At 40.0% G+C, this 12,592-nt stretch overlaps 1 protein-coding gene across 2 annotated transcripts; it reads right to left on the bottom strand.

Moving 5' to 3' along the window:
- Positions 1–8,818: 8,818 nt before the first annotated feature.
- LOC141623910 (putative B3 domain-containing protein REM15) lies at positions 8,819–11,517 on the bottom strand. 2 transcript variants are annotated; one of them, XM_074440060.1, is made up of 7 exons: positions 11,425–11,517; positions 10,839–11,130; positions 10,607–10,752; positions 10,129–10,366; positions 9,806–9,966; positions 9,384–9,615; positions 8,819–9,131 (listed from the first exon to the last, which is right to left on the bottom strand). In XM_074440060.1, the coding sequence occupies exons 2-7, from the start codon at positions 11,056–11,058 to the stop codon at positions 9,106–9,108; spliced, it is 1,023 nt and encodes a 340-aa protein (XP_074296161.1). In that variant the 5' UTR covers positions 11,059–11,130; positions 11,425–11,517; the 3' UTR covers positions 8,819–9,105. The 2 variants fall into 2 exon arrangements, with proteins under 2 accessions (XP_074296161.1, XP_074296160.1); XM_074440059.1 differs by having other exon boundaries at positions 11,221–11,455.
- Positions 11,518–12,592: the final 1,075 nt, after the last annotated feature.

Here is a 12,592-nt window from a genome sequence, read left to right on the forward strand (position 1 = left end):
ATGCCATATCTGCATATGATGTTACGTTTGATGAATGCTATGACATCCTTCTCTTTGACTTGCCTGTATGAATCAGCCTCTATCCATTTGGAGAAATAGTCGGTCATTGCTAGCATGAAAACTTTTTGTCCAGGTGCTTGAGGTAATTTTCCTACTATATTCATGCCCCATTTCATAAATGGCCAGGGGGCGAGATGGAATGTAGCTCCTCAGACGGTTGGTGGATGTATGGTCCATGAATTTGGCAGGCTTCGCATTTAGAACTGAATTCCAGGCAGTCGGCCCTCAGTGTAGGCCAAAAGTAGCATGTTCTGAGTACTTTTCTTGCTAGGCTTCTGCCGCCTTTATGATTGCCACAGTGTCCTTCATGAATTTCTGATAGTATCTATTCAGCTTCCTGTGGTTCCAGGCATCTGAGGTATGGTCATGCCTGCGATTTCTTAAAAAGCACATTATTAATAATAGTATACGAAGCAGCTTTGATCTTAAGTGCTCTGGCATCTTGTTTGTTTAGAGGAAGGATTCCTTGTTGGAGCCAATCATAGTAAGGTTTTGTCCATGAATTGGCAACATATATTGGGAAGGTTTCATCTTGTTTATTTATTGCAGGTTCTAATAGATGTATGATGGGGATTTTATCAAAATCAGGGGGACTGAAATTGGATCCTAGGCCGGCTAGAGCATCGGCCTGGGTATTCAAGTCCCTAGGTATTTGATCAATATTAAAATTACGAAACTTGCTTTTTAAATTCTGGACAACTTCTAAATAAAGCATCATTTTTGAGTCTTTTGCGGTATAAACTCCATTTACTTGATTTGAAATAAGAAGGGAATCAGTACGTACCTTTAAATTTTGTACACCGAGGTCAATACATACCTTTAATCCAGCTATTAGGGCTTCATATCCAGCCTCATTGTTGGTGGCTTCGAATGCACAACTTATATCATGTACTATCTTATCTCCTTGTGACGATTTTAGTACAACGCCTAGGCCGGTACCCATCATGTTGGTTGCACCATCGACATACAAGGTCAATTCTAGGTCTGTCTGGTCATTGGTCAGTCTGTTTACTTCTTTTATCAGGTCGGGTTCTAGGGTTGGACTAAAATCAGCCACAAAGTCTGCTAATGCCTGTGACTTAATTGTTGTCCTGGGTTCAAAGGTTATGTTATAGGTGCTCAGCTGGACTGACCACTTGCACATTCGTCCGGACAGTTCTGGTTTTCTAAGTACAGACTTAATAGGAAGATTGGTCCTGACTATTATAGGATGACTTTCGAAATATGGTCTTAGTTTAGTACAACTCATAATTAAAGCTAAAACATATTTTTCAAGTAGGTCATACCTTATTTATGCATCTAGTAGACTTTTACTTACGTAATAGACATGGTGTTGTTGTCCATCCATTTCTTTGACACTGCATAAAGCTATAGTAGTGTGATCTCGATGTAGCAATATCTTTTGTCGAGGGTTCGTTTTTCTTTGGTTTTGCAAAGCAAGGATGGAGAGGATAGATATGCTTTCAAATCTTCAAAGGCGGCCTGGTGATCGGGAGTCCACTTTGGAAGTCTTTATTCTTCTGAGCGAGGTTGTAAAATGATTAGCACCTCTCTCGATGATCTTGAAATGAACCTGTTGGGTTTGCTATTCTCCCCGTCGCCTTTTATATGTCTTTGATTTGTCTTTGGTGGTTGTAGCTCCAGGATGGCTTTGATCATTGGTGGCTTCTATTCCTCTTTTTGTCACCATATAGCCCAAGAATTTGCCTGCTGAGACTCGAAATGGCACTTTTGTGGATTTAGCTTCATGTTGAATTTCTCCAGTATTTGAAATGTTACTTCCAGGTCTTTGACGTGGTCTTCTGCTTTTTTTTTATTTGACCACCATGTCATCAATGTAGACTTCCATGGTATCTCCAATTTGGTCTTTGAACATCATGTTGACTAATCTTTGATAGGTTGCACCTGTATTTTTTAATCCGAAAGGCATGGCAGTATAACAATATACTCCTCTTTCTGTAATGAAGGTTGTGCTTTCCTGATCCGCGGGGTGCATCTTTATTTAATTGAACCCACTGGAAGCGTCCATGAATGTTAACATCTCGTGGCCTGCAGTGGAGTCCACCATCGCATCAATATGTGGCAGGGGAAATGGATCTTTTGGGCAGGCCTTATTCAGGTCAGTGTAGTCCATACAGACTCTTCACTTGCCATTCTTCTTTGGACAACTACTACATTGGCAAGCCAGTCGGGGTACATCGCTTCCCTGATCATTCCCATGTCCAATAGCTTGTTGACTTCTTGATTGATGATTTCATTTCTTTCTGCAGCAAATTTTCTCCTTTCTTGCTGTACAGGCTTAAATGATTTGTCAATATTTAACTTATGAGTTATAATATCAGCATCTATACCAGTCATGTCAAAATGTGACCAAGCAAAACAAGACATTTTAGTTTTGAGGAAGCTGACCAGATTGGGTCTGACTGAGTCAGGTGCGTCTGATCCTACAAGTACCTTCTTTGTAACACCCCCTCATACCAAGGTACCTTACCAAGGATTACCCTAGCATAAAAGGCTGTTACCATCTCGGTTTCCCAACGTTAGTATATCAAAGTTACCAATTCCAAACAACCTTTATTAGTAAAAAGACTTAGTGATTACATGTTTTCAAAATCAACCAAACATTAACTATGAAAGGTCTAACAACTACAGAGAATGTGAGCAAAGTCTTTTGACGGCGGAAGCTAGACTCGAGTGGTGACTCCCCATGACTGTCCCATAGCTAAACATCTGCATTATCTGTCACAATCTGCTCACCATCCCCGAATGGATCACCGCGCAGTTTTACAAAAAACAACAAGGGGTCGATTCGTTGAATCAAGATAAGACAAACAAACCATGTAACCGGCTGATCATCCTCCATCCCCGGTCTCCCGATCTCACACAGTAACCGACTACACACCGAAGTGTGTAGCCCTGCCAGATTACCCATCGCAACAGGTAATCCTCGCCGCCAATGGGTGACCGCAGCCCATCCCCACCTAGTCCAGCTTATCAACGAGCGACTAACAATCTCTGTCCCTTAATGTGCACATCCCCTCCCGTGACGGGTTCCACGGAGGGCGAACTAGGGTGTGAAGCCACTCCCGCAAGTGACTCCACCACAATCACACACACACAGCATCACAGCTGTCACAACACCACAACCATCACAACACAACCACACCAACACCGTCTCCACAACACCGATCTTCCGATGATCAGCAGATAACAACAATTATACACAGTACAATCACAACATCTCAAATTAATTAAACAGAACTGAGTAGGGAAACCCTACCTTTTCGCAATCCGCTTACGCTGCAATCAACCATACAAATGCATAACAATTACCACATCGTCACCTACAATAACAATCATATAATTCCAATCACTATCTGCAAAACCCCATTTCCCCCAATTCATAATCAAAGAGAAACCCTAAATATCAATCATTGAATATAAGGATGAGGACTTACCGACGATGAATCAAAGGACAGAATACGATTGCTATGATCACCCAAAGGAGAGATTCAGAGATGATTAGAGCGTCGTAGGATGTTTTAGGTTTTGTAAATTGTAATTAGAAACTGCTTATCGTAATATATAACGCCCTAACCATTTCCAAATGAAACCGCGAAAATAACACTCGACGGACCGGATACTCGGTCGAGTATAGAGCATACTCGGTCGAGTATCCTCTACTCGGTCAAGTATTCACCATACTCGGCCGAGTATTCCTCGGCAGAAGCCAAACAGAATACACACTTAGCACTACTCGGCCGAGTAGGCTCTACTCGGTCGAGTACTTAGCTGATGTAAAACCGTAGTATTACAGTCTTCCCTCCTTAAAAAGAACTTCGTCCTCGAAGTTCCAACCCAACCTAAAACATGGACACCTAACACTAACTCCACCAACACTCTTCCTTCCACAACATGGCTCACGATATCATCTCAACTATAGTATATCCTCCTAATACTAACTCCCTAATACTATCGGATACCCACAACCTAAATGTTTCCAACTCTATCTTAGTTCATAACGCTCACTAACATCCTCAATTACCAAGACAATCCGCCAGACAAGATCAACCATCAAAACGGAATGTTACATTCTACCATCCTTAAAACGAACTTCGTCCTCGAAGTTTACTTCACACACATACACATCCTCACACAAACCGTTAACACTATCAAAGTTTACTCCACGCTCCTAAACATCATACTACTACCACCATTACCTGTAATAAAATAAACCCCAACATAAATCCATCCTTTACCCATCCTATACTCTACACCAACACTCAAACTTCCAATTATATTATAACATGTACAAGCATCAAACTCTCTTTGTCGCATCCTACTCCTCTTAAGATAAATGTTACGTCCTCGTAACTCACTAATACTAGATCCTTAAATATATCTTCTCATTATCCTCATCACGATCGCATGTCAACGATATTCGCCTATAGCCTCGACATCTACTACATCTATTCCTATATCCAAGGTTCTCTTACTCTATCAACTCTCGTGCCTCCAATTGTTTTGTATTCACATAACATATATCATAAAATCCTAAATATAACCACCACTCTATCTCTTCCACATTACCGCAAAACAACACACTTCTATTTACTTATACACTCATCTCCACGATCTAAACTCACAATCCACAATTGTTAAACACTCACATTAGCTTTTCAAGTTCATCACTTCTATTACCACAAAACTCACCCTTGACTTAACATGATACTAAGTCCTAAAACTCCGTACTCCCTGTCCCAAGGAAAGGTGTCAAACCACTTGTAGTTTTAAGTTCAATACCACACATGTTCCACAATTTCTTTTCACAACTATGTCCACCAATGCCTCTCCTAACACAAGATCAAAAGCACTCTAACAACCTCTCACAACCATTAACAGAATGTTACCATGCCAAGACATCAACAACACCATACCCAACTCTCTCTCATACCATACTCTATTTTCACTCCTAAGCTGACACGGGTAAGAAACATTGGGAAACAACACAACGGTCTATATGCCCCGACCGACACTGACAAGAAATAGCAGTGAACAAACAACGATATATGTAAACACGAAAATACTCGTATCACAACACGAATTACCGTGCACAGTGCACAACAACCACATCGATAGCCATCACAACTTTTACAATCTCATAACACTGACTCAGCACAACTTCCTTGACTACAAGACTTCCTTAAAACTGCTCTACCAGATCACGACGCAGCATATTAGACGGGATCACAAATACCAACCTTATGAATATTATCCATACCATGACTCTTGAGGCCGGAACCTCACACCATCACTAACTCCACCAACACTCTTCCTTCCACAACATGGCTCACGATATCATCTCAACTATAGTATATCCTCCCAATACTAACTCCCTAATACTATCGGATACCGACAACCTAAATGTTTCCAACTCTATCTTAGTTCATAACGCTCACTAACATCCTCAATTACCAAGACAATCCGCCAGACAAGATCAACCATCAAAACGGAATGTTACATTCTTGTCAGGGAATTCTGGGTCCAAAATGACCTCTCCTGTTTCCAATTGTGATTGGGCTATATATTCTTTCCTGACAGGGGACTTTAGTTGCTATGCGAGGGACTTACCTGACTTTGAAGGTTTCAAAGCCTGGGTGTAACATTCCTGGGCTGCTTTTTGTTCTCCCCTGATGGTGGTTATCCTCCATTCAGTTGGTATCTTCACGCATTGATGATATGTTGACGGGATTGCTTTGACGTTGTGGATCCAAGGTCTGCCCAGGATTACGTTGTACGAGGATAGGCAATCCATTACCCCGAATCTTTCATAGGAAGCTACGCCTTCCACATAGGTTGGCAAGCTGATTTCTCCCAGGGTGTTCTTTGTTTCTCCGCTGAATCCGACCAGGACACTGGATTTCTTGATAATTTTCTCTTCATCTATTTTCATGGCTTTAAGGACTTCCAGCATCACCAAGTTGATTGAACTGCCTCCGTCTATCAGGATTCTTGGTACCTTAGTCGTGCCAATTTGCATGGTAATTACCAGGCTATCATGGTGTAGGTCTGGTACTCCCTGCAAGTCTGAGTCGTCAAAAGTAACAGCAGGTAATATCTTAGATCTAGAAGGGGATTGAAGTTTAGGCTCCCTGGCGATTCTTTTAGCAGCCGAGCTGGCTAAGCCACTGATTTCTGAGCCTCCGTTTATGAACTTGACTTCATAGATGGGGGGAGGAGGAGGAGGATCCCTGCTGTTTCCTGGATCTCTCTTGCCCGATCCTTCATATTTGTTCTTGGGCTGCTGGATTAAGTCTTTCAGATAGCCTTTCTTTAGGAGGTAAGCCACTTGTTTCCTGAGCTGAATGCATTCTTCTGTGGTGTGTCCGATATCCTGGTGAAAGTCACACCATCGGTCTTTCCTGGGATTGTCAGATTTCTTAGGCCGTCTAACTGTGTCTCCCAGGGTTTTCAAGCGTTTGATCAATCCTGCAGTATTTATAGAAAAGTTATATTCATGAATAGTTGGTAAGCTAGAAAGGTTACCTTTGTGTTCCTGTGCCATATTGACTTCAGATCGTTCAGGTCTGGAATAAAGTGCTGATCTGGGGTTGTTTCCTTTCTGGTAGGAGCTCTTCTTGTTAGTGTGGCCATAGCTTTCCTTTCCTCCGGATGAGTTTGTTCTGAAGTTGAGATCTTCTTCCAATCTGACATGCTCTAAGGCGATGGATTGAATAGTGGCAAAGGTTGGACAGGCCTTTTTGGTTAGGTCTGCGTAGATGTCCACCGTCAGCGAGAACTCCTTGCCTCGAAAGCTTCTACTGTTGTTTCTTCGTCGCACTGGGAATGGCCACCTTTTCTTTGACAAAACGGCCGGGGAATTCTTTGAGGGGTTCTTCGGGAAGCCGCTTTACCCTGAATAAGTTCTTTCGGGTCTCTTAGCCATGTCTCTGCTTTGCTTGAAAACTCGTTGATTGAAGGCATTGACCAAGTCGCAAAGTTCTTGATACTTCCATTTGGGAGATTGATGAACCATTGCAACGCTCGTCGAGGGTAGTACCAAAGCCTTTACACATGCAAACCTCGCCGAGTTCACCGGGTATTGAGACGGCTAACATCTTCTGTTTGAATATAGCAACGTGGTTTTGTGAATCAGAGGTCCCATCATAGGTTCTCATAGATAGGACGGTAAATTTCTTGGGGAGATCAATCTTTGCAATTTCATCTGCAAAGGGTGAGTCAGCGAAGCTATCAATTTCCACCTCAGCCACATGATCTGGCACCCCGGGTATATTTTCTATCTTGTTATGGAGTTTCTGGATTTCCTGAAGCATAGTCATCATTATTGCTTGGTCTTGTTTGTTTCGTTGTCGGGAATGATTTGTGGACCGGAGGAGGTATCTTTCTCCGGGGTTCCAAACCGGAGAAGTCAATTTGCTTGATGATGGATGAGAATGGGGTTCTGGTTGAATCGGTTTTGGAGCCGAAGCCTCACTATCCAATTTCTTTCTCGGGCTAGACTCGATTCCTTAAGCCTAGTGATCTCGGCCTGCCGTTGTTTCGCTTTTTCTTGGATTGTTTCCAATTCTTTGATCTTAGCCAAGGCAGCTGCCAATTGTTGTTATGGGGTGAGTTCTACCATTTTTATATGTGAGTACTAAATGGAAAATGATGAAAGAATTATTATTATTTTTTTTATTAGTGAACTAGATGCCCCACGGTGGGCGCCAATTGTTTTAGCAGGAATTCCCCTGAAAGGATCCGGCCTGATAATTAAGTAGTGTAGGTATCTAGTTCTAATGTTTAAGGTAAAAATGTAAATGGGAGAATAGAGAAGATTGAATATGGATAATAATGTTTATCTTTCCTGGATTGAGTGATAATTAAAGAACGTAAGATTGAATGTATAGTAAAAATAACAGGCTAATTGTGTATGTTTGATATCTTTTTTCGTGTCCCTTTACAAATGTTCTTCCATTCTATTTATAGCCTTTCTACTCTAACGTTACAATTAATTTAACGTTCCTTTTGACTGTTGGAACCGTCTCCTGATTAATAGGAAATGTGCCCTATTAATCCGGTTGACCTATTCTAACTTAACAACTTTCTCTTCTTCTTTCCTTGAACGTTGTAGTTTATGGAAATAGCATGTTCTTGTGGTTGGACTTGGTCTTCCGTGAGAATAGGACATGTGCATAACTGTCTTGCTGGTCTGCTGATTAATCATCCTGCTGGAGAGTTCCATCAGGCTATTCTAATATTGCTATCATGACTCTTTAGCAGCTTATTTATCCTCTGGCATTCTTTTCCTGTCAAACTGTAATTGTCCGGACTCTGGTTGCCCCATTCAGCCTAATTAAGTCGGGCTAAACTGAAGTCAGACCGGGTTAAATTGGACCTAACACACTCTGTGCATCAAAGTGTACAAGTGTGTGAACAAAGTACTCCGTCTCGATTCTTCTCCCAAATCCAATCCAGTATGTTAACACACAATCAGATGTTCTCCTCAAACGACCGGGCTACTTACCAAATTCGTAAAAACAAATTACGGGAGCATCAAGTTAAATAAGGTATTTGGTAGTTCCATATATAGCTATCAAGGTTTGCAGGTTACTTAAAAACATAATCTGTTACGGTTTTCAAAACGGGATATTCAATTGATTTCACAGTTTTGCTCACACCTAGTTTTGCTGACAACACCATGGGATATTATTATCTAGTACTGTACTATATCATTTTGCAGAAAGCTGTCGAGAAATTCAACGAATAAAGCAGCACATCATCAGCTTGCTATTGTGAGTACTGTAATTCAACATTCAGATAGAATTTTAGTGGCAGCTTAAGCTTGACATTACATCATCTTCAGTTATGCTTGCACGTAACAAGAGTTCAAATTCTGGGTTCGACAGCATAGCATAGACATGCAGCGAATGCACTACTTAGCTAATATGCAAAAGATGATGTTCTCATTACAAATTCCGAAACACTCCTTGTTGCACCATGAGATAGAGGTACTGCAGATTGATATGTTGCCGATATCAGATGTCATGCTTTCTTTCTCTGACTCCTCCCTGCTCATAAGTCATATCCATGCCTTGTTACATTCTAATCCAACAACAGTTGTATGATTTTTACAACATTCAGATAGAATTTGTTTTGTGACATCTTTATCATACAAGTATACTTTGCAGTATATTGTTTTTGCAATAGTTATGTAAACAGCTTAATTGGCTAGTCGACAGAATAATAAGCAAATAAGTGAAGTTGAAATACAGAGTACTTCGTGATAATTAATGGGAAGATTCGAAGGTAGAGCAACTTACTATAGCATCTCAAGAGAGGAAATTCCCCGGCTTCAAGGAGCTGAAAGCAGATGACTTCTCCGCTCCTAAAACAGTTTGCAGCCAGAATATTTTTGCACCCTCCAAAAAGGTAAGTGTTTCTTTTTTGGAAAGTTAGACTCATTAGCCATGTCCTCTCTTCTTCATCTACCACCTTCACCTCATATGTTCCATATTGTAGCCCACTTTCTCTCAAAAATTGCTTCGGTAAATACTGCATAAAACGTGTCACTATCATCAGGATATTAACAATAAATAGAAGCACAGCCAGTTTAGTGAAGCTTTACTACATGATAATCTAGAAACCTACAAATTTTTGATTCATTGGCTCCATTTGTAATGGAAATACAAGGTTCCCTTAAATGATAGAGCAAACATTTCGATGATCAAATACGAGTACTCACAATGACTGATCTCTTAATCGCATAGGAGCTGAGAGGGACCTGACAGCTTGGATAGTAGCTTGGATACTGCTCAGATGGAGTTGCAGTGAAACCTTGAGCTTGAGTTTGTTTTGGTATTGTTTCGCGAGCAGAGCTTGATTCAACTCCTAAACTATTTACTCCTACAAAATCATGCTTTTAAAATCCACCAACCTGATACTTGTCACATTATCCATACTACTACAAACCCTCAAAGAAACAATAATAATTTGAATGCATCCGAGTATGACCAAGAAATACATAAACCGGATAAAAATGAATTTGATGAAAGGAAAGATGCTTACTGAAGCATTTGAAGGTAGGGCAGGTCCCACCTTGAATGAACTGAATACAAAGATGATATCCGACCTTGAAATGGTTGGCAGCCAGAAATTGTTTCCATCCTCTCTTGATATAGACTTGACCATCATTCTTCTTGTAGTTCATATCGACTGACCAGACTCTCCGTTTTGCATCTATGATTGTGACTTGACATGTTCTGGATTGTAGATTATTTTCTCTGGCAAAACCTACAGGAAGATTCTGCCCAAATGCCCAGGTTATCTATCATCAGGGAGCATACTATACTGATTGATTACTGAACAATGGTTGTTCTGATTGTTGTAACATGAATGGAGATGTGGACATCAGCATTACCCAAGTCTCTGATGTCCACAACCTTAACCTTGTGTTTTACGAACACAAAGGGGCGTTCTCCCGATAAGATAATCCAAAATTATAATGGCATTAGAATTGAAAAACAGTAGTGAAAAAGAGACATACAATAATGGAATTCTTAACATTGTAGGTAGTGAGTCTGACCAAACAGCTGATATGGTCTTCCTTAGATGGGATTGCAGCATCATCATGATTCTCCGTTGTTTCAGTTTGGCGAGTAGAGTTGAAATCGAGTCGATTCCTCTTTGAGTCTAAGCAATGGATTGACAGTTGACAATGTAAACACAATTGTATGCCTTAATTGGGATTAAGAAAAAAAACAAATTAAACAGGTAACCTTGGAGATAAGGAGAAGGGGAAGGAGAAGAAATGCGCTGACAAGCGGAGACAGGATCAAAAAGAGAGACGAGAAAGAGCAAGTTAGAGCGATAGGTAAAGACGACAAAGTCACCGACTTGGAAACCAAGATGGAGGCAGAATTCCTTCCAACCATAAGTGAAATGACGACCGTCTTGGACACCAACAATCCAATGTCGCAGTGGCTCACATTGGGACATTAGAACTACAGTCTGCAGAGAATCTCCGTTCAATTCAGTCTCTAGCCGCTTCACATATGCCTTTGGAATCGACTGCGTTGCGTGTCAATTTAAGTTGGTTAGTGCTGCAAAATTTGAGAATTAATTAATTAAAAAAAAAAAAAAAAAAAAAAAAAGACTGACGAAAGAAGTTAGGAAATTCGGAAGAAGAGGTTGCATGAATCCAGGTTGATGATGTTTATCATCAAGATTATCAGATGACCTTCTCATTGTCAACATTACAATAACAATAACAATTGCACTTTGGCGGGAAGTAATTATGGTTTTACTGTCACTCTAATGAAATGGGATGGAAACAGTGGAAAAGGATGATGAAAAAGGGGGTACCGGGTAAAATAAGTTTCCACGAATGAAACTGGCTTAAACCATGGGACATTATACAAAAGATATACACAAGGAGTAACGTCCATGAATAAAGCTGTTACACCTATGGCTCTATGTCATAATTATTCAGTTGACTATGTCACCCTTATTCACATTGTACGAAAAAATTAAAGTATGGTCTATTGGTCCCTGTGCCACCAAACTAGGAACATATTTATATGATAAAAGGGTTTGAGTCTCGTCATAATCACAATCACCCTTATGAGTTACACAAATTCTCATTTGTGACGGATATACCCGTTGTAAGTTTGTGACGGGTCAAATACTACTCAACGACGCCAAAATTTGATAGGACAAACACTAGGTCGCTAAATACTAGAATTAAACTACCAAATTAACAATTTATAAGCCAAACTATACTCTAAATTACTCTAATGGATAAAGCAATATAGTGCAAGTAAGGGTCGAACCCAAGAGAAGGTCTTTTAAGCTAAGTACTTAAATTGTAAACTATTGAATACTAGTGACAAGTTTATAAACAAACAATGGTTATCAACAATGACAAACAATATATGAACATAGATAAAGAGGGGGTTTTGAGTTGATTGGTAACATAAAAACAAAGTAAAGTTGCGATCTTTTTCTAACAAGCAATATAACAAACACTTGGTGAGCAAGAACTTCAATATTAAAGAGAACTTGGTGCAATCTTCCTTAGTAACCAACAATAGTAAAGTTTGACTCTTTTATAACTCTCCTCTTATTATCCACCCAATACTTTCAAATCAAGATGTTAACATACACAAATTAAACCATCCATGCATATCCTTCAAGTTTAATCAACAATTCATTAAATCATGAGTGCAAATCAAACATGAGCATTAAGAGTTGTGCCAAGATAAGAAGCTATGATCAATTCTCACAAGATTAAACCATACAAATGAGAAAAGACATGAAATTTCCTACTTATTGCATGAATCCTTTAAACCAAATCAGCATACAACAAGTTTGCTCCAAATAATTCTAGATAGATTAAACCATTTCTTTAGAATTTGCAATAATTGGGTAAATAAGATGCAAGAGTGATCAATTCTAACATTCATCTACTCAACATAAGAAATAAGCATAAGGAAAGATCAACAGATAAATAAGAAGAGATTAAGAGAGTCTT

This window comes from Silene latifolia, chromosome X (genome assembly GCF_048544455.1).
Source record: "Silene latifolia isolate original U9 population chromosome X, ASM4854445v1, whole genome shotgun sequence".
In the NCBI taxonomy this organism is placed as follows: domain Eukaryota; kingdom Viridiplantae; phylum Streptophyta; class Magnoliopsida; order Caryophyllales; family Caryophyllaceae; genus Silene; species Silene latifolia.